A 21069-nucleotide genomic window follows, 5' to 3' on the forward strand; every position below is an offset into this window, starting at 1 on the left:
ATCAGATCTCCTGTTCCTGTCATTTTCAGTTTCTCAACATACAGCCATTGAATTTGAAAAACTATCTACTATCATGTCAACCAAAAGAGAAATAAAACAACTTTCTCTCGCCATAACAGGGTGACAAATGTATAACAACATCTACTTGCTGCTTGACCTCTTCCCATTGTGATACCTGAGCTACAGTGTCCTGTACAACAACCCCATGAATGCTGCAGGCCTGGGGAAGCTTGGCTGGCAAGTTGGCAGAAAGGGACCTGGGGATTTTAATGGGCAGGCAGCTGAACATGAGCCAGCAGTGTGCCCAGGTGGTAAAAAAAGCCAATGACATTCTGGCTTGGATCAGCAACATAGTGACCAGCAGGAGGAGAGAAGTGATTATCCCTCCATACTAGGCAGTGGTGAGGCCACACCTCGAGTCCTGGGTTCAGTTTTGGACACCTCAATGCAAGAAAGAAATTGAGGTGATGGAGTGGTGCAAAGAAGAGCAACTAAACTGGTGAAGGACCTAGAGAATGAATGTGATGAAGCGCAGCTAAGGGAACTGGGACTGTGTAGTTTGAGGAAGAAGAGGCTGAGGGGAAGCCTTATTGCCCTCTGCAACTGCCTCAAAGAATAACAGAGAGAGGTAGGTGCTGGTCTTTACTCAGAGGTAATTAGTGAAAGAACAAGAGGGGATGAGCTTCAGCTACAGCAGGGGAGGTTTAGGCTGGACATTAGGAAAATTTTTTTCACTGAAAGAGAGGTCAATTGTTGGAACAGGCTGCCCAGGGAGGTGGTGGAGTCACCATCTCTGAAGGTGTTTAAAGGTCATTTACGTGTGGTACTTAGTAATATGGTGTAGTGGTGAACTTGTTAGAGTAGGTTTAATGGTTGGCCCTGATAATCTCAAGGGTCTTTTCCACCCTGAATGATTCTATGATTATATATGGACATCCAGAAGGTCTAGGGAGGTTCTTCGCCCCCTCTACCCTGCCCTGGTGAAACCACACCTGGAATACTGTGTCCAGTTTGGGGCTCCTGAGTTCAAGAGAGACAGGGACATGCTGGAGAGAATCCAAAGGAGAGCCACAAGGGGCCTTGAGCACCTCCCCTACGGAGAGAGACTGAGAGACCTGGGGCTGTTCAGTCTGGAGAAGATTGAGAGGGGATCACAGTAATGTGTATAAATATCAGAGGGTTAGGTGTCAAGTGGAGGGGTCAAGCTCTTTTTGTTGGTACATAATAATAAGACAAGGAACAACAGGTGCAAGCTTGAACATAGAAGATTTCACCTCAACATGAGGAGAAACTTTACAGTGAGGGTGATGGAGCACTGCAGCAGGCTGCCCAGGGGGAGCCTTCTTCTCTGGACACATTCAAAACCCACCTGGATGCATTCCTGTGCAGACTACCCTGAGTGATCCTACTTTGGCAAGGGGGTTGGACTCAATGATCCCTTGAGGTCCCTTCCAGCTTCTAATGTACTGTGATACTGTACTGTGATACTGTGATCTCTACTGAGTGAAATATCTATTTCTTTATTCCCTCCACCTATTTTGTCTTTGAAAAATTAGAAGATTCAGTGTGAAGGTGATGTTAACATTGCATTACACACTCACAGATCCCATCCTCCAGTGCAAGTGTGAGTCACAACGCTCAGCCTAAACTGTGAGGAAGCCTGACCTTTGCTGCTTGTGATAGGGCATAACTCTCACTTCATCTGAGAGAGATGCTGCTGGAATTGAGCTGTTGGACTAGAAAATGACTGTGTCAGTCCTTTTCTCGGAGCAGATATACCAGAGTACAGATACCATATGCAAATTACTTCCAAAGATTGTCCCTTACACCTCATGGTCCTAAATCAGAAATATGCACAATGAGTCACCAGGGATGGTGACTGCACTACCTACCTGGGCAGTCTTCTCCAATGCCTGAGAACAGAAAATATTTCCTAATATGTAACCTGAACCTCCCCTAGCACAATTTGAGGATGTTTCCTCTTGCCCTGTCACTTCTTGCAGGTGAGAAGAGACCAACCCCCACATTGTTCCAACCTCCTTTGAGGTAGCTGTAGAGGGTGAAATCATGAGGTTTTGCACCTTGTCTTGATACCTAGAAAGCACAATGTGCTGTGGTTCTAGTGCTGTTTCGACGTCCTCCTGTATACATTTCCCAACACCTACTGATTCCCACAGAGCAAGATGCATTGTGCCACTAGCACAGCAACCTTCCTGCATGGGAACTGCAGCAGGAGCTGGCCATCTAGTGGAGTAACAACTGCTGCATGCGGTGGACTATGGCCAAGTTCATAGGATGAGGAGTACAGGATGCTGCAAGATTTTAAAGCTGATGTGCCAATGCAATGAGAACACAGAGAACGATGAAAATAGAGATGTAATCACTTGAGCTTTTTGAAATCAACAGAGCCTCAAATCCATAGGAGGCAGTAGCTCATCTTGTAGCATATCTGTGAGGAGGGATAGCTGCAAGTCCTGGGAATCTTTAGCCTGGAGAGGAACAGCCTGAGTGGGGATCTACACTAGCTAAAGGGTGGGGGGCAAGAAGATGGGGCCAGACTCTTCTCAGTAGAACCCAGTAACAGGACAAGGAACAATGAGCACAAACTGGAACACAGAAAGTTCCACCTAATCATGAGGCAAAGACTCTTTTTCTGTGAGGGTGCTGGAGCCCTGGAGCAGGCTTCCCAGATCAGTTCTGGAGTCTCCTTCTCTGGAGAGATTCCAAACCCACCTGGACATTGTGATCCTGGGCAAGCCCCTGTGGGTGACCCTGCTTTGGCAGGGAGTTTGGACCAGGTGTTCTCCAGAAATCCCTTCTCACCCCAGCCATGCTGGGATCCTGTATATGATCCACCAAACGCGATTGCTCCACATAACGGTCAGGTTGGGTTTTTCAGAGTACATTTTTTTAAACTTTTTTTTTTCCTTTTTATATCTTGCAATTGAATGTCTTGTCATTCCATCTCTACATACAACATGGGAACAGATTGATGCATAGCAATTTCTGTGCTCCTTGTTGGTTTTCAGTTTTCAATTGGTATTGTTCTTTATACTCAGACAACCAGTAAACACGTCACTCATTACAGAGAGAGAGTATTGATTAATTCAGATGAATGTGAGAAGTTACACTCAGGAGTACCATAAGGGTGCATAATGGAAATCTATGGACTTTTGATGTATCTCGGCACGATTTGATGTTCAGCAAAAGGAACAATGTCGTGTTTGATGTTAATGAAAGCAAGCTTAACATCTAGGAAGAACATCTGGAATTTGAAAAGGTTTGCAATGAACAGAATAAAATAAAAATAGTAATCCCGTTCCCATCCCCAGTGTATACAAAAGTGCTGCAGTAAAAAAAGGCATTGTTCTGACTGCTAGTGCAGACTGAAAGAAAACTATGGATACATTATTCCAGCTGAAGAGTATAGAATACGTGTGAAAAGAAGACACGTAGTTTCTTTAACTTGCAAGTTCACATTTTCTACTGTGAACAATGATATTAGAAGAGGATTCAAGGGTATTTTGGTTTAAGGATTAGAACATTAAAACAGCAATACAGTTTGGTCTTATGATTATTAAGTGGCTTGGCTCTTCAGCAAACATGGGGAAAGCTACAAGCAATCCTGCTGAACTGATTAATTGAATCCTGTTTAAAACAATCAAGCAACAATTTGTTTCATGTTCAGCTGCAAAATTTTGAGGCTGAAGAAAAGAGGCAGGTATTTCCAGTAATTAATTATAACCTTGACCGTATGTGGGAGCTCCTTCAAGTGTGACCAAGCCATTTCTGGCAGACGACATAGATAAATCCCTATAAAACTCACCCTCATAGCAAGTTTTCATCAATTATATTAAACTTCCAGGACATACCTCCCAGCCTCATGAAAGAGAAACCCAGTTCTCTGGTTTTGATATATTCCTTTCCAAATCTGCTATTGACTTGTGAAATACAGTGTAAAAATTGATCATTAGAAGAGTTCCTTTGTTTTTACTCTCTGCCAGCATCATGACCTTTATTAACAACCGAAGCACTAACTCCTTAATCTGTGTCTGAAAAGACAAGTGCCCATAAAATACAACTTAAAATAGTATTTATGTCTCCATTAACTCTCTCTAATTCCTCTTTCTATAATAAAATTCATCCTTGCCTATCAAGAGCAGAACCCAAACACTAATCCGAAAGAGTTGTTTGGAAAGCCTTTGGAAAGGATTACATTTTGTTCCAGTTCCACCTTCTTATTTCATTGGAGTCCAGAATATCACTGGCATATGGAGCTGTGATTTTTGCTTTAATTTCTGTCTTCCCTTAAACACAAGGAATTTTAGTACTTGGTTTCCACTTATTATCTGCTAAAATGTCTGTTTTTACAGTATGAGCAGTAATTCATGCTTCTCCCTTACATTACTCAGATATCCATTCTCCACTGCATTAACAGTTAGCTCTTCTGCAGCAAAAAAAAACCCTTCAGTGCCTTGTTTGGATTAGCTATACTTCTATTATGACAAATACCTGACTACTAATTTATCAATACCTGTGTGTTTGGGGTTCTTTTTCCCCTCACTATCCATCTTTTTATCTCTGATATGCCTTTATCCATTGCTGTATCTTAGACTATCAGATTGTTTTTTTTTAACCAAGTTGGAAATTAAACCAGTTTCTTTTGACCTTTTTCCTCTCACTTTTCAGTTTAAAGCCCTTCTTATCAGCCATAAAAGCCTTGATGTCAGGAGGCAATTTCTCAGATATTCAGATGGAATGTAGCCTTTGAAAATGTTCTCTTTTAGCAAATGTATCCCACTTGCTAAGTATTCCCAAGCCTGCCTTTAGCACTGATCTTTGAGACATCTATTGATTATCATTCTGCTGTCACACATCCAATCTCCCTCTGTACTGACTAGGAAAAATTTCATGGTGGTCACTAAACCAGGACATCATTATCTTAGAAGCAAGTTATGATATTCTTCAGTTAATGATATGTTGCAAAATCAAACTGTGATGAGAGCTTAATGCAACTCCCTGTAAAACAGGTGAACTCATTGCTAATAATATTTATTATTACAGAATCAGAGAATCTTAGGTTGGGACAGGATCATCTGTTCCAACCTTTCCTGGCAAAAGCATGGTCTGAACAAGATGTCCCAGCCACTGTCCAGATGAACCTTAAAAATGTCCAATGTTGGGGACTCCACCACTTCCATGAGGAAATAATTCCAATGGTTCATTGTTCTTATTGTAAAATATTTCCCTTTTTGCTCCATCAGAATCTCCCCAGGAGTAACTTTTCCCCATTACTCTTCCTCTTTTCCATGGGACTCCCTGTAAAAAGGAAATCTTTATATTCTTTGTATCCATCCTTTATACACTAGAATATGGTGATAAGGTCTCCCCTAAACCTTCTGATCTCCAGACTGAACTATCACAGTTCTCAACCTTTCTTTACATGTTGGTTTCCCAGTCCTTGGATCAGCTTTGTGGCTTTTCCCTGGACCCTCTCCAGCCTGTCCACAGTTATTTTTTTTGTACAGTGCTCCATCATTTAATTAATGAATAAACTGTGAGCTCACAAGTTCTAAATTAAAAAGAAAATACATATCCTTCATATAGTGAGAAAGGTGTGTTTTGATCAATCATTTCAGCTGATCTGTGCTTTTTATATTTCAGTTCATCTGTACTCTGTATATTGCTATTACTGATGACAACCAAAAATTGCCCCAGAACACCCTATAGTGGTTATTTTGGAAGACCTGATTACTTTAAAAATTTGGTAGAGAGAAAAATAAAGTGAGGTTGGATTCTGGTTTGTGTGTTTGAAAAAGCTCTGGGTTGCTGCTGAACTCTTTCATGTTGAATCATTTCTGTGGCAGAATGCTCATTCAGGTCATACCCAAGCAACTCAAGAGATGATGTCAAAGCACTGCAGAGACTGTATGACCTTTCTTAGTGAAATGTTTTCTAATTAAGAAATGACCCCACAAGTGAAAACCACATTTTTTGTTTCAACTAGCAGATCACAAAGGAAATCAGTGTGTAGAAAAAAGGGGGCCATGAAAACCATAATAGCTGCCTCCTGAAACTCTAAAACCTAGTTTTTTTTAAATCATGCTCAATGCAGAGATCACTGGCCTAGCCCCACAATGCTTGAGCTCAGAACAGTGTCCTCAAAAGCTTATTCATTTCAGATTTACTCTAGTGCCATTCCACTAATTTCAATAAAGCAATTTTTGATCAGCAATCAACTAGAACCACTTTGTCTTAACACAGATTTGACCAGCCAGCTTTCAGGATCTCTTTGTTTCTAGGAAGGACTAAAACACTTCTGTTTTCTTTCCTCAGGCATCCTTTCACATCTAATTCATATCTGACAAACGAGACAAGAAATCAATAGCATGTAGTATATATTGTATAATGGCCTGAAAAGTTCTTAAAATAGCTGTGTTTGCTTCAGAATAGGTATCTAGTAGTTGGTGTACGATTATTTTGCACAGTTAGACAAATTCCACTGAGGGTATGGTTCGGTAAAACCAAGGCAGACCAAACAGGATGAATGTTATCTCTCAGTTGCCTCAGATAATGCAGCCATAGACAAATCAGGTTTTATTTTGACCTTCCCCACAGTATTCAGGAAAAAGTAAATGGAGCAATATTGAAAGCTGGGAGCAATATTGACAGCTGGGATTGTTCAATCCCTGCGGGTACAAGGTTTGTGTACTGTGCGAGCACCGTAAGCCGCAGACATTCCAGCACCTATGCCCTTAAGGAGAATCTCAGTTTCAAGAGAGCAGTTTGAATTTCACAGGCTTTCACAGACTTCCTTACCTCTGCCTTGGCATGCGGATGAGTGGCTGTTTATGGCATCTCTTACTAAGGCCAAAGAGCTTGTGCACAGTTTTCTGTGCCTTGAGGAAGAGTTGCTTCATGCTGTTTTCCAGTTGCTCATAGCGACGTTGGAAATTAGAATCCATTGTCCACAAGTGCATTACCGTAGATGTGTTCAGGAAATAATTCATAGGCAGCCTTTTCATAAATAATTTGAATTCATCTGGAAAAAAAGAAAAAAAAGAATGGTCTTTAATGAGGTAGCCATGACTGTCATTGCAGAAAAAAAAAAAAATAACTTCTAATTATTTTTTTATTGAACTTTATTTTGATGTTTTTTTTTTTAACCTGAAACTCTACAATTGCAAGTAAATATTTTGACTCTTTAAAAGTAGAAAGGCAAGTATATTTTCAGTGGTAGTATTAGAATAAAACCAGTAAAAAGTCAATACTTATTTTGTATTGATGCTAAACCAAATGCAAGCACTGTCATTATTTCTCAACCTGGATAATAGGAAGATCAAATAAAAATCAGTTTCTTGCCTTGAAATTTGGGATCTGAGAGTTAATGCACATGTGTCCAGAGAAGGGCCATGAGGATGATCAGAGAGCTGGAGCTCCTCCCCTATGAGGACAGGCTGAGTGAGTTGGGGTTGTTCAACCTGGAGAAGGCTCTGAGGAGACCTTATTGTAGCCTTCCAGTATCTGAAGGGGGCCTACAAGAAAGCTGGTGAGGGATTACTTAGGGTATCAGGTAGTGATAGGACTAGGGGGAATGGATCCAAGCTAGAGGACAGTAGATTTAGATTAGATGTTAAGAAGTTCTTCACCATAAAGCTGTTGAGACACTAGAACAGGTTGCTCACAGAAGCCCCATCCCTGTAAGTTTTTAAGGCTAGACGTGGCTCTGGGCAACCTGATCTAGTGGAAAGTGTCCCTGCCCATGGCAGTGTGGTTGTAACTGGATGATGCTTGAGGTTCCTTCTAACCCTGACAATTCTGTGATTCTGTGACTTAAAGATCAATGTCCATTGGCTCATGTGGAGAAGAGAGGAAATTCTTTATAAGTGGTATATTCCAATACTTAGGAAATGCAAGTAGATGTGATTTTCCAGGCCAGCTCTCTTTTAGACATATTCCATCTGTAACAAACAATTATTCATCAGACTACCAAAAATATTCAGAACTGAAAATTCACATTTCAAAGTATTTGATAATTGTACTTCAAGACTTCAGAAATGCCATAACCTAAACCTTTAACTTCTTTTGACTCATGTCCCCATCTCTGAAGTGATAAAAAGGAGTTCTAAAGCCTGAGGATCAATGTTACTGCAAACATCCTGTGCTTTGTGATTTATTCCAATAGCTCAGATGCATAGAGTGTATCTTATCAACAGAAATTTACTAATCAGTGAGTCCACTTGCATAGTAGGATAACTTACATGTTGATTTGTAAGTTTTGAACCTAACTAAACTTCCATTTAAAAGGGCTCTAATTGCTGGGGGAAAAAAACAGAGAGAAAATCAGTAGGGCAATGGAATGCACATGTTTATCCTTTTTCTTTCTTGTTTCCATATATCAGCATGCTTCCCTGTCTGCCCTCCTGCCTGCTGCTATCCTCCCACCCTTCACAATCCATCCTTTCTTTCAGCTTGTTCCTGCAGCAAAGTCACTTCCCCCACAGTTTGGCTTTCACCCTGCCAGATGCTCCTTTTGGGTAGTCTGCACTTCAGCAGCCTGACTGAAGTAGCCTCCCTCTCAAAACTAGAGTTAATCATAATATTTAACATCACTGTAATTTCAGGTTGCTCGTGGGAGAGGGTTGATTGGGGAAAATGTCTGCTTGCATCAAAGAATGCTCCGTTACCGTCATTGTTGTAATTGTTAGTGAGTCTTTGGGGTTTAGCTGTAGCTTTACTTCAGTTTTTTTAACAACATCTTTGCACAAAGAGGGCAAAAATAGTTCCTTTTTTATGGGCGGAGATGAAAGATCTTTTCTAAATGAGCTCGAGTGACCCTCATCCACATCCTGAGGGACACGGGGCCACGATGAAATAGAACAGCCCTATTTTAGCACAGTATTTTCTGTGATGGATGAAGATTCATCAGAAGACAAAAGGCATTGAAAGGTTTTCTGGAAGGTAAAAAATGAAAGGCAAGGGGCAAAGATGATGATTTTATATTTAATAAAGTGGATTTAATAATTCATCTGGGAGCTCCTTGGCAACGTGTTATTCATTTTCTCCTCATGTCTTCCTCTTTGGGTATTAGTTGCCCATTATTCCCACCTTGAGGACAGCACGGCTGCTCCTCTGCTCTCCCTGGTACAAATTAAGGGACTGAAGAAAGGAACTGTTCTTTTATTTCATCAAGTATTCAGAGTCTTTTATCTATTGCCTCTTCCCTTCCATGATTTTGTCTGAGTAGTTAGCTGTTACCCTCTGTCCAAAAAGAGTGAGCATCTGTTCCTGGGTTTGTACCTTAATAATTTGGATAAATGTGAGTATTAAATTCTGCATTACCAGACTGGCATCTGTGATTTTGGGGAAAACCAGCTTCCTCTTTTCCCTTTCTCAAGTGACAATTATGCCTTTGTCTCCTCACACTACACCTCGCAGGGCTCGCTTCCCTTTACGTCTTGCACAGCTGCTGTGAGAAAAGACTATGCCTGGCTTGTCTAAAGGAGGCACAGTCCCACTGGCTTGACCAAGTCTTCAAAGCCTAAAGAGGGTATCTTTAACAAACTGGTAGTAATTTTTTTTTACAACATTAAAACAAACAAAAAAAAAAAAGGTAGGGAAGGAATTAGTAGGCAATAAGGTTAACTGAATTGTTGCAACATGCACCCTTTGATAAAGCTCAGATCTGACTTTGAAAGAGTGCCCTAAGACAGCAAGGGAGGATCAGATCCGAAATCCAGGTTCCTCACTACCTATTTTAATTACTAACTTCTCATTTCCTTTCTGAGACGCTGGTATATCTACTGAAACTCAGCTTCATGAAGCTAAAAATAACCCCAAATCCCTGAGGAGAGACTATGCTGGGAAGATGCCTTTTCAGTTTTCATACTGCTGTAACGACTTATTTAAGGAACGTTGTCAATTTGCTGTCCTTTGCACAACAGCAATAAGCTCTACAGCTAACAACTAATCGGATGCAGTGTTTAGAGGTGATAAGGAGGGTTTACACTCCTTAACTTGCAATGCAAAAAGCATTTCCAATAAGAAAATGCTTCTTTTTCTCCCTGTAATAAACATTGTCTTTGACTATCCTATCTTTGACTATGATGATGCTAATGAGCACCCATGGTGCAGGTAAAAGAGAGAGAGAGAGAAAATGAGCATGGTTACATGGTGTCTCCTACAAAAAAAAAAAGAGAAGAAAAGATAATGTGCTCATATCTTAAACAGACACATTTCATGATCTGTGAAACTACAGTGTGAACTCCTAACACTGAGAGATGATTAAACTATTACACTCTAATCAACACATTGTACCAGCCATTGCTGAGGATTAACAGCCAGCATTACAGTGCTGGGGGCTGGAGAAGTTGATAGTTTTAAAACATGATGCTTGATACCATATGTGATATGATTTCAGCACTCACATGCAGTACCATTTTCTTTCATATTCTTAAGTAATTATAAAAATGGGGGGGAACCCCCAACATTACATCTAATCACAGAATCATAGACTCAGAGATTCATAGAATTGTTTCAGCTGGAAAAGACCTCTCAGATCATTAAGTCCAACTGCTAACCCAGCAGCACCACATCACCACTAAACCATGTTCTTCAGCACCAGGTCCACATGGCTTTTCAATCCCTCCAGTGATGGGGATTCCACCACTGCCCTGTGCTTGACAACCCTTTCAGGGAAGAACTGTTTCTAATGTCCAACCTAAACCTCCCCTGGCACAACTTGAGGCTGTTTCCTCTCATCCTAGCACTTGGGAGAAGAGATCAACCTTCCTATAACCTCCTTCCAGAGAGCTGTAGAGAGCAAGAAGGCCTCCCCTCAGCCTTCTCTTCTGAAGACTAAACAAGCCCAGTTCCCTCAACCACTCCTCACCAGACTTGTTCTCCAGACTCTTCATCAGATTTGTTGCCCTTTTCTGGACATACTTCAGCCCCTCAATGTCCTTCTTAGAGTGAAGGGTTTAAAACTGAACCCAGTATTTGAGGTGCAGCCTCCCCTGTGCCCAGTACAGGGAGACAATACCTGCCCTGGTCCTGCTTGCCAGGTTATTGCTGATCCAGACCAGGATGATGTTGGCCTACTTGGCCACCTGGGCACATGCTGGCTCATCTTCAGCTGGCTGTCAACACTCCCAGGTCCTTTTCTGCCAGGCAGCTTTCCAGCCACTCTGCCCCAAGCTTGGAGCTTTGCATGGGGTTACGGCAGAACCCAGCACTTGGTCTTGTTGAATCTCACACAAGTGGCCTTGGCCCATCAATCCAGCCTGTCCAGATCCCTCTGCAGAGCCTTCCTACTCCCCAGCAGACCAACTCCTACCCAGTTTAGTGTCATCTGCAAACTGTCTGCAGGTGCCTCAATCCACACACCCTGATACAAATGTTAGACAAGACAGGCCTGCAGGTACCTGTGATAATGCCTGTCCAGGTTCCCATCTGTTGAAGGAGAAACTACTTAAGGAACTTGAGACCTTGCATCAAATGAGAAATTTCAGTTGCAGTTTGAGTTCAGTCATGGCATGTGTTTTTTTAATTCCAAATATCCTGTCTCCTTGTCTGTGCAAATCCTTTGTCTACATCTGGTTTTAATACAACCCAGCCTTCCTTTGGCAGGAGGCATTCCAAGGGAAGCCAAAACAAACAGATAGCATTGCAGGAGGAGAATGAGTAACAGCCAGAGCCAGCAAGAAACACTCAGACCAAAAGTTCTCATTGAAAACCACAAAGGACGAAATTCTACTAACTCCAGCAATCTATTTACCTACAGAGAAGATGACACAGGGTCAAAGGCTGTCCTTCAACCCTGATCTGCCAATTTGCTTAACCCCTGTGCCCATTTCAGTGCTGACCTTATCTGCTGATGCTGTAAATAAGCCCACTATTTCATATAAATGCTGATTTATTTTTGGTGCAGGTTAGAAGTTAGGAAGAAAGCTACCAATTAATTTTACCGAAAAGCTAAGGAAAGCTGCTAAAGCCATTCATTTCACAACAAAGAAAGCTCTTAAGTAGAACTGTGCAGAGCATACAAAATCCATTTTGTGGAAGGATTTTTAGCATTCCAAAATTAGAATGCAACCTAAATCTCTTGAAATTCTCTAAAATTCTCCAAATGCTTCTAAGTTCTCTGAAATCCTCTAGAAGGAACATTGTAAAGCTTTCTTGTTTTGCTTTGCTTCAAATCAAAATACTTCACTTTGACAGAAGAGAAATTCTGCATTTCTATGCCAATATTTAATTACATATTTGAATATAAAAACTATAAATAAAGAAATGACAAAATTAATAAATATTGAAAAATGCAGGTCAAAAGGCTTTGATGCATGCTGTCAACAAAAAAATAAAAGGATAATATTGCAGTTAATGAAAGATTATTCCTGATTTTTAAAATTTTTTAAATAGCTTTTTTTTTTGTAACAGAATCCCAGCATGGTAGAAGTTGGAAGGGACTTCTGGAGATCATCTAGTCCAACTCCCCTGCTAAAGCAGGGTCACCCAGACCAGCTTGCCCATGATCACAATGTCCAGGTAGATTTGGAATCTCTCCAGAGAAGGAGACTCCAGACACTCTCTGGGCAGCCTGCTCCAGGGCTCCAGCACCCTCACAGCAAAGAAGTTTTTCTTTATATTTAGCTTAAGCTAAAGCAGGGGAGATTTAAGTATGACATGAGGAAGAAGGTTTTCACAATGAGCGTGGTCAAATAAGGAACAGGTTGCCCAGAGAGGTGGTTGAGGCCCCATCTCTGGAGACATTCAAGATCAAACTTGATGGGGCCCTGAGAAATCTGATCTACTTGGAGGTGTCCCTGCTCACTTAAGGGTGGTTAGACAAGATAACCTTTGAGGGTCCTTTGTAATCTGATACATTCTATGATTCTATGTGCTCCTGTGTGATCTGGTGTAGGTGATCCTGCTATGGCAGGGAGGTTGGACTAGATGATCTTTTGAGGTCCCTTCCAACCGCTCACATTCTGTGATTCTGTGTAATTCTGTGTGAAATTCTTGTGTTTCAAATTGTGCTCATTGACCCTCGTACTATCATTGAGCATCCCTGCAAAGCTGTTGGCCCCACCCTCTTCACCACCACCCTTTAGATATTGATAGGCATTGATCAGATCCCCAGATAAGCTGTTTCAAAATGGCTGCCTTAATATTTTGCAATATTCAGTAGGTAAATCTTTCTCTCTGCTATGCTTCAAGTGTCTTTCCTGTGTAGGATATAAGTTCTTCAGAGGAGAGCCTGTCTCATATCATTATAGGGCATTTAGCACAACAGACTCCAAATTTAATCGTTGCCATCTATTACAAATAATAATGATGGCAATATATTTGCTTATGGCTCCAGGCAACTGCATCCTCTTTGGAATCCTCTCTGGTATCTGCAATTAGTGTGAGGAAAAAGAGTTGTGGTAGGAAAGATCTTGTAATCCCCAACAGTTTGTCTCACTTTTTATGTAACTGTATGTGAAAAGCTTTCTGCTCTAACATTGTGACCATGGTGTTATCATTCCTTTCCCACAGCAAAGCTTTTAATTGTAATCAGGGCAATAAATATGACAGCAAGTCAAATACCAGTGTCAGCTGTAAATTGAAACCTCAAACCACAAAGCTGGCAGTATGAGAGGATAAAAAGCAATAAGACCTTCATTTCAAATGGTTGTGTATGGGGGCTGCTCAATAAAGTGCTGCCTCAATATTGTGTAGATATTATTAAAGAGATTTATAAAAGATATATGTTCTTTAAAATATCCCACCATGATTCAGAAGCCTGGAGAAAACAAAGTACTAAAATGAACATATATTTGTTTTTATGTGGCAATGAATTTTAGTTGTTCATGATGCATTACTTAATCTGTCAAAGAAGGAGCAGCTGTGTTCCAAGAAATATATGTTTGAAAACAATCCAATTCAAGGAAGCATAAGGCTGGAGCTTGAAACAACCTTATTTCTTCACAGAAAAGATAGTAAAGCTGAATTCTGCCTCCCCCCACCCCCCATCCAGGTTAAATCATTCATTTCTCCCTGTAATTAAAATATTTGCTTCTCCAAAGCAAATTAACCATCCTTTAGATGTTTGCTTCTCCAAAGCAAATCAACTTCCTGAAGAACAGAAAGGGGGAAAGAAATGTATGTGCTGGGGAAGATTACAGCCTGCATAAGGAGGAGAGAAGCTCAGTGCTTATTGTTAGACAGGTCATTTGAACAGCTACTATCCAGCTGCTTTGCAAGCCTCAGGGGAAATAAATTTCTGTGATACTTGCAGTGGGGTAGGCTTGTGGGAGTTGTTTTTGGTTTTTTGCTTGTTTGGTTTTGCCTGTTTTTATTTAAAAGCTCGTCTAAATCCCAGGCTTTGCGAGGGTGAAAGAAGAGGGTTAAGTATCAGCACAGGTGAAGGCAGAATTGGTGTGGAACAGAGATCCTTCACTAACAAGGAGTTTCTAAGGTACCTTATGCAAATCACACATTGGAAAAACTGATTTTACATGGATGTTATATATGTTTATACATATACGGGCATGAGCCCTGGCATGACCGAGAACAGAACTAATTCTGGTCAATGCTGTGACTTCCCAGCTCAGTCACTGCTCAGTGAGGCACTTTATGAAGTTCAAGGCATGCTTGCACATCCAGGGGCTGCTTCTAGTGGGAGAAGCTGATGAAAGAGTTGCTGCTATGGTCTAGGCTTCAGAATATCTCTGCTTTAGACTCGCTCCTCTGCAGACCGAGGGCACTGTCACAGCTTGTGCCCTGGCTTGGCGGGCAGGAAGGCAGAAGTGGCACCTGCAGGGAGGAACAGCCAGGACAGGTGGCCCTCAACTGCCCAATAAAGGATTTCATTCCATGCATGGCATCTTCAGGAGAAAGCTGAAGGTTCACCAGGATCAAGCTTCTTCTTCAATAGCCAGTGTCCCAGGAGGACTCTGTGCTTTCTGCCTTTGATCCTGACCCAAAATGCAGCTCCTGAATCTGGTTCCCATCTGCTACCGAGTCCAGTTTGGGACTTACCTGGTGCCTGACCCCAGCATCAGTGGTGCCAATAGTGCTGTCATTGCCATCAGGGTTTGGGTTCCATATTAGTTTGTGTCTCTTTGTCTCTATTCCATTGGATTGTTCTTTCCATACTACCTGGTTTAGTTTCTTTCTCAGCCCATCAGTCTCTCTGCCTTCTTCCCTTTCTCTTCCCTTTGGGAAGGCAGAGGTGTCATGGAGAGCCTTTGGCACTCATCTAGTGGTCAGCCTGCCCCTAACATTTGACAGCATGTATATATATATTTACAATTAATGCAAATAATGTCAACCTGTCACAAGAACACAAAACCACAGATACTCCCCTCAACAGGCTTGGGTATCTCTTGGCATTCAGATAAAGAGGAAATGTATTTCCAAGGCAAACCTGATAGTTAAGACAGAAAATCACCCTGTAAATCATAGATCAATTATGATTTTTTTCCAGGCAAAAAGTATTTACCTTCCCTAGACTCTGCTGTCAGCTGAACAGATTCACATTTCTTATGATCAGGGAGTAACTTGTTTCTTATTCTCATTCTAAATATGACCTTGACAGTAAGTTCACTTCTTAGACACTGAAAAGCCAGACTCCAACAGCTGTCTCTGAAAACCCTAACAGCTTGTAGTCCTTTGGATTCACTGTATGCATTGAAGAAAAACATTCCAAAAATTTATCTGTTGGCTATATTGGATTTTTTTTTTCTAAATATTTTGAGCATTTCAACGTCGTTTACAAATATTCCTGCAGTTTCTCTCTGGTGCTGGCTATTATTATCTTGCTATAACACTATAAATGCAGATACTTCACAGGACAGAATTTTTATGGGTGGATTTAGACATAGCCTCTGCCATCCTAAAAAGTTACCTTACTTGTTCTTAGTCACACTGGTAACTCCTGCAGTTGGAAAGCTGGGTGAACTATGTGATGTATCACAGAAGGATTGTTCAGGGAAGAGAATGAGTGAAACTGAAAAGTGTTCTTGGAAAACACACTGAAGTAAATAACCAGTGTTAAGCTGTTACAAGAGAAGATTTAAGAAGCTATGAATCAGAACAGACAACACTGCCTTAGAAGAAAAGAGAGGCCACAGAGTGACATTCCTCTTAATAAAGGAAGTCAAACGCTGCCAAGGCAGATTGGAATTCCACCAAGAATGAGGGTTTTTGTCACTATCTTTGAAGGGAATTACATTATGTCCCGTACATGGTGGACATAAGTAGAATTATATTAGATCAAGCCTTCTGCTCCTCCTCTTATTACAATGTCATCACAATGTTTCAAGTGTCTGAGAACACAACGCTGTGTAGAACTTCAATAAATTGATTTGCCAGGTGCTGCTATAGCAGGAGCCATATAATGCTTTTAGTTTTGGAACAGGGGCAATTACCCTGATGGGACCTGATTGGCTGTACTTTTATTTTTGGAGCAGGAGCTGAAGAATTTAGATACTGACTCTCCCAGGAATTATGCACATCCCACCTGTTCGTTTTATTAAAACAATGACACCTCCACAGGTGTGGGAGAGGTGGGGAAGGGAGTATTGGTCACAGAAGGAATGACATCTTGGTGTGTCTGCTCATGCTATTGATTAAACTTCCTGACAACCTCACAGGGAAGTTAATTACTGGGAGGCAAATTAACACCCTTGCAAGATAATAGAGAAAACAATAATTATATTAAGAACTCAGGGGGCTAAGTTTTCCTGGCCTTGAGCCTGAAGCTGTAAGCAGTGTTTTAAAGAAAGCCACCACTCTACTGCTCAGGGGCAAATAGTTTGAACCATATTGATTGAAGTCTTTATTCTCGGTGATTAAAAAGCACCTTCAACGGCCAGTGAGTCTGCTCAGACCTTTCACAAGGAGCCTTTCAATTAAGATTTCAAATGAGACACACTTGGCATCACAATTGGGCTGTTCTGGTCAACTGAGAGACTGTGCTACCTGGAATGACCTGTGCCATCACACCTTGTGTATACAACCTACAAATGGCCCTTTGATGGGGTACCTTCACCCATCCTTTTGAATCAATAAAAACAAAGCTTGATAGAGAGTATTGATTTTATAAACTGAAGGAATGTTCCCCAAGTTTGATTTGCAGATCTTCTTTCCAAGCTTATGCCACATGCATTGGGATTGAGGAACAGTAACTGCAACAGCAGTAATATGTCATTGGACTATGGTAAGAGTGAGCTTCTGGTGGAAACTGTCTTCACTGCAAATGACAGCGTGGGACTCTAAATGTACTGCCTGCCTGTGATTCCAAATCAAACTTAGTCATCTGTATTAGCAATAGTGTGGTCTGCAGGAGTAGAGAGGTGATCGTACCCTGTACACATCACTGGTGAGGCTGCACAGTGAATGCTGAGTTCACATTTCATCCCACCTACAAGAAAGATATTGAGGTGCTGGAGCAAGTCTAGAGAAGGGCAACAAAGCTGGTGAAGTGTCTGGAGAACAGGTGTGGTGAGGAATGGATGAGGGAACTGGAGTTGTTTAGACTGGAGAAGAGAAGACTGAGGGGGGACCTTCTGGCTCTCTACAACTCCCTGAAAGGAGGATGAAGCCAGGTGGGGGTTAGTCTCTTCTCCCAAGGAATGCATGACAGGACAAGAGGAAATGATATCAGGATGCACCAGGGGAGGTATAGGTTGGACATTAGAAGAAACCACTGAAAAGGTTCTCAAATATTGGAACAGACTGCCCAGGGAGGTAGTTGAATCCCCATCCCTGCAGGTGCTTAAAAGACACAGAGATGTGGTGCCGAGGGACATAGTTTAACACCAGCCTTGGTAGTGTTAGGTTAATGGTCGCACTGAATGATCTTAAAGGTCTTCTCCAGACCAAACAATTCTATTCTTCTATGATCTTGCAATGTCATTTAAGACTGTAATCTCAACATAGAGTCTGAACGTCAGTCTGGGTGTCTTTCTTCCATTACAGTTGCAAGAAATTTCTTCCGATCAGAGTGCACACACAGCAACATTTCTGTTTATGCTGGCATTCCCAATTTAAATCTGCACTTCTGCCCTTTTCCTCTTAGTAATTTGGAACAGGTGTCAATGAGACATTTGGTACATTAGCTATGTTTTAAAGTGTCTTAGAATGAAGTTCCTCTTTTTTCTTTCATTTTTGCCCCTCTTTTTCACTTTTCTTATGTAGAAGGATCATTACTAACACCAAGATAATTTTTACCTAGGCACTGAAAGGCAATCTGAACACTTTTGAGAGAACATCATTGTAGTTTACACAAGAGTTATTGAAGGCATCATTTAGATCTTAGGGTTGTCATTACTGCTAGTAACAAGGGAAAAGGCTAGAACCCAAGCTGCTGTCTACACACTCTGGTCAATCTGTAGGCTTGGCAGCTCAGAAAATATCACTTTTTTACTTGTCAACTACATGACTTGAAGCTTGCAAGAGGCGATACAAAGGAATCCCATGGTGCCCACTTCTGCTAAAGCAGTGTTTAGAAAGAATTTGAACCACAGCAAGAGAGAAGCTGTGATTTATTGTGATGGAAACAAAATTACATTAGATTATTTTTTTCTGACTAAATAGAAGGATTTATAAGGTTAAACATCACAGACTCAATGCAGACCTGCTGTAGTTTTGCTGGAGACATCTATAAGAAAGAAGCTGACACACTGTAATCGCAACAATATTTTAAAGTGTCTGATGTAGGAGAGGAGAAAGAATAAACCATATGAGGGACACACTGGTTGTATTCCTTAATGCACTGTTGGGAGATAGTAATATGATCCATAGTTAAAATTATTCCAGAATTTCAGCTGACAACAGTGCATGAAATTAGGAAAAAGCTAGCCCTTATGTGATGATGTAAAATTCTTTCCCCCAGGTTTTCTGTGTCTTTCTGCTGCAATTCATGATTGATCTTGATGACTTGGATTTGTCATCAGTTCTTATCATAAAATGTTCTGTCAAGCAAACATCTCAACACTGAAGAACCTATTTCAATTTCTTTACTTTTTAAATTATTATTATTATCCAAGTGTGCATATGAGCTTCAACTGATTGTCTTGATCAATGTCAAGAATGAGAGAACACTAATTCTTCTTTTTTTTTTCCAAGACCAGCTTTGAGTTTGGTTTAAATAAAACAGATTTGCAGATCTGGGAAGTAGATGTTCTTAGTGGAAAGAGGCTTTCTTGTTTCAAAGTTGACATTTTGCAGTCTGCTCATACTTCCTGTGGGAAAATATGAACTGAAGGAGAAGGGAGACAGTTCTGAAAGGGCATCACCAAAATATGGTGGTTTTCCACACTTTGCAATATTGAAGATGGAGAAATAAATCATGACACTATTAAAAGGATAATTCTCTAAATCTCACTGAAGATTATGGAATGCTGGGCATGATCTCTCCTATTACTTTCTGCAGATTTTACATAAAAGTAATTATATAAGATGTGATTGCTAGCCCCCTCAAAAAAAAAAAAAAAAGGGGATGCCTGAACCTCCTCATCTTCAGTAGTACCGATATTTAATTCAGTAATAAGCTTATCATCATTTCTTTTAGAACCTGCTTTCTTCAACCCTTTAAATCCAATTCTTTTATACAAGGGATTTTGGGAACATCATTAATTCAGTCATTATAAAGAACTGGAAAAGTATAATTGAGCTGAGGAAGCAGGAGTCTGAAGTCCCAAAGCAATCTGTGCTGATGCAAACAAGAAAACTTGGATAACTTTCTGTGGAGTTCTGTACATTGAGTGAGGATTCAGATCTCATTTTTAGGTGAACCTTTCAAAACTGTGGATGTTTTCAGATGATTTTAAGTCTGTCCATGTAAAGGGTAACCAATGCTCAATACCAAGACATCCTGGAGTTATTAGGGAATTATGAAATGCATTAGACATGAAATCCAAATCCAGTGAATCCAGGGTTTTAAGAAGAAAACAGCTTGCAACAGCAATTCACTTCAGCTAGCACTTTGCAACCAAAGCCATGATGGAGGGTGGATGCACAATGAAAAATAGTTTCAGCAAATATTAATGTGCAAGTTATTATCAATTTCTTTTGGCTGTGCTTATACGACTTGCACTTTCCATGATACTGAAATTTACCTTTTGAAATATCTCTGTAAAGCAGATGCAGAAGTGATTGAAAAAAAAAACAAGCTCTACATTCTGAGAAGGTTGTCTTTTAAAGCTGGAGAAGGATATATTCCAAAAAAGTTACAGACTGGCTTTTGGTATTTAATCATGCCTGTGAAGCCTCATGTCTAGTAACATAAACAGCTTTTGTGTGCAGTGGGCCAAGCTTTGCAAGATCCTCCATGGCTCTGGCTCTGACCTATTTAAGCTGGTGCTGAACATTTAAGTACATAAGTCAAATCTAGGAAGTTAATAGACTACAAATGATTAAAATAAGCACATATTTCAGTGCTTCACTGAGTCACCTTTAAGCTCAACTGTGACAGCAAAATTTCTGTCCAATCTGTTGTAGGCACGATATTTCCTTCCACAGTTTTATGTGTTTAAATTAAATGTTTGAAACATTAACTTTCCCATTTCAAAGCCACTTCAAAAATAGCCCTCATAATATTTGTTGCGCTTCTCCTCATCCCATGGTCTTCAAGGAAATATTCTAAAAGAGATTTAGTTTCCTTCAAGGGGGAAAAAAAATAATTCAACTGCTCAGCACTTGGGAAAGATGCAAAGATGCAAAGACAAGACAGCAAACTGCCACTGTGTGTGTGTGCTATGCAAAAATAAATGCTTGGATGGAAGATTTCACTTTCATGTTTCCAGGAGGTCTCATAAACACAAGCAATAATAAAAAAAAAAAGAAATTATGAAAATGTGGGTTTGCTACCTTCTATTGTTTGAACAACCCTGTCATCCATGTCCTTATTTATTTTAATAGCCTTTTTAATTTAGAAAAATTAGATTAAATTGCCACATGGGCTGCTACAAATTTCTTTTAGATGTCACTGAGCAGATGACTTTAAAAGAAAATTGCTGTCATTTTAATTGTTTAAATGAAGTGGCCAGATTTCCAAAGGCACTCAGCAGCCAAGCACAACAG

At 40.6% G+C, this 21069-nt stretch overlaps 1 protein-coding gene across 2 annotated transcripts in view; it reads right to left on the reverse strand.

Moving 5' to 3' along the window:
- The window catches only part of BRINP3 (BMP/retinoic acid inducible neural specific 3), a 202853-nt gene that overhangs the window by 37447 nt on the left and 144337 nt on the right, over nt 1-21069 (reverse strand). For both annotated transcript variants that reach the window (XM_054384346.1, XM_054384347.1), the window contains one exon: nt 6820-7042. In XM_054384346.1, the coding sequence (XP_054240321.1) occupies nt 6820-7042 (223 nt within the window). The remainder of the gene's footprint in view (nt 1-6819; nt 7043-21069) is intronic.

This window comes from Indicator indicator, chromosome 10 (genome assembly GCF_027791375.1).
Source record: "Indicator indicator isolate 239-I01 chromosome 10, UM_Iind_1.1, whole genome shotgun sequence".
Classification (NCBI taxonomy): domain Eukaryota; kingdom Metazoa; phylum Chordata; class Aves; order Piciformes; family Indicatoridae; genus Indicator; species Indicator indicator.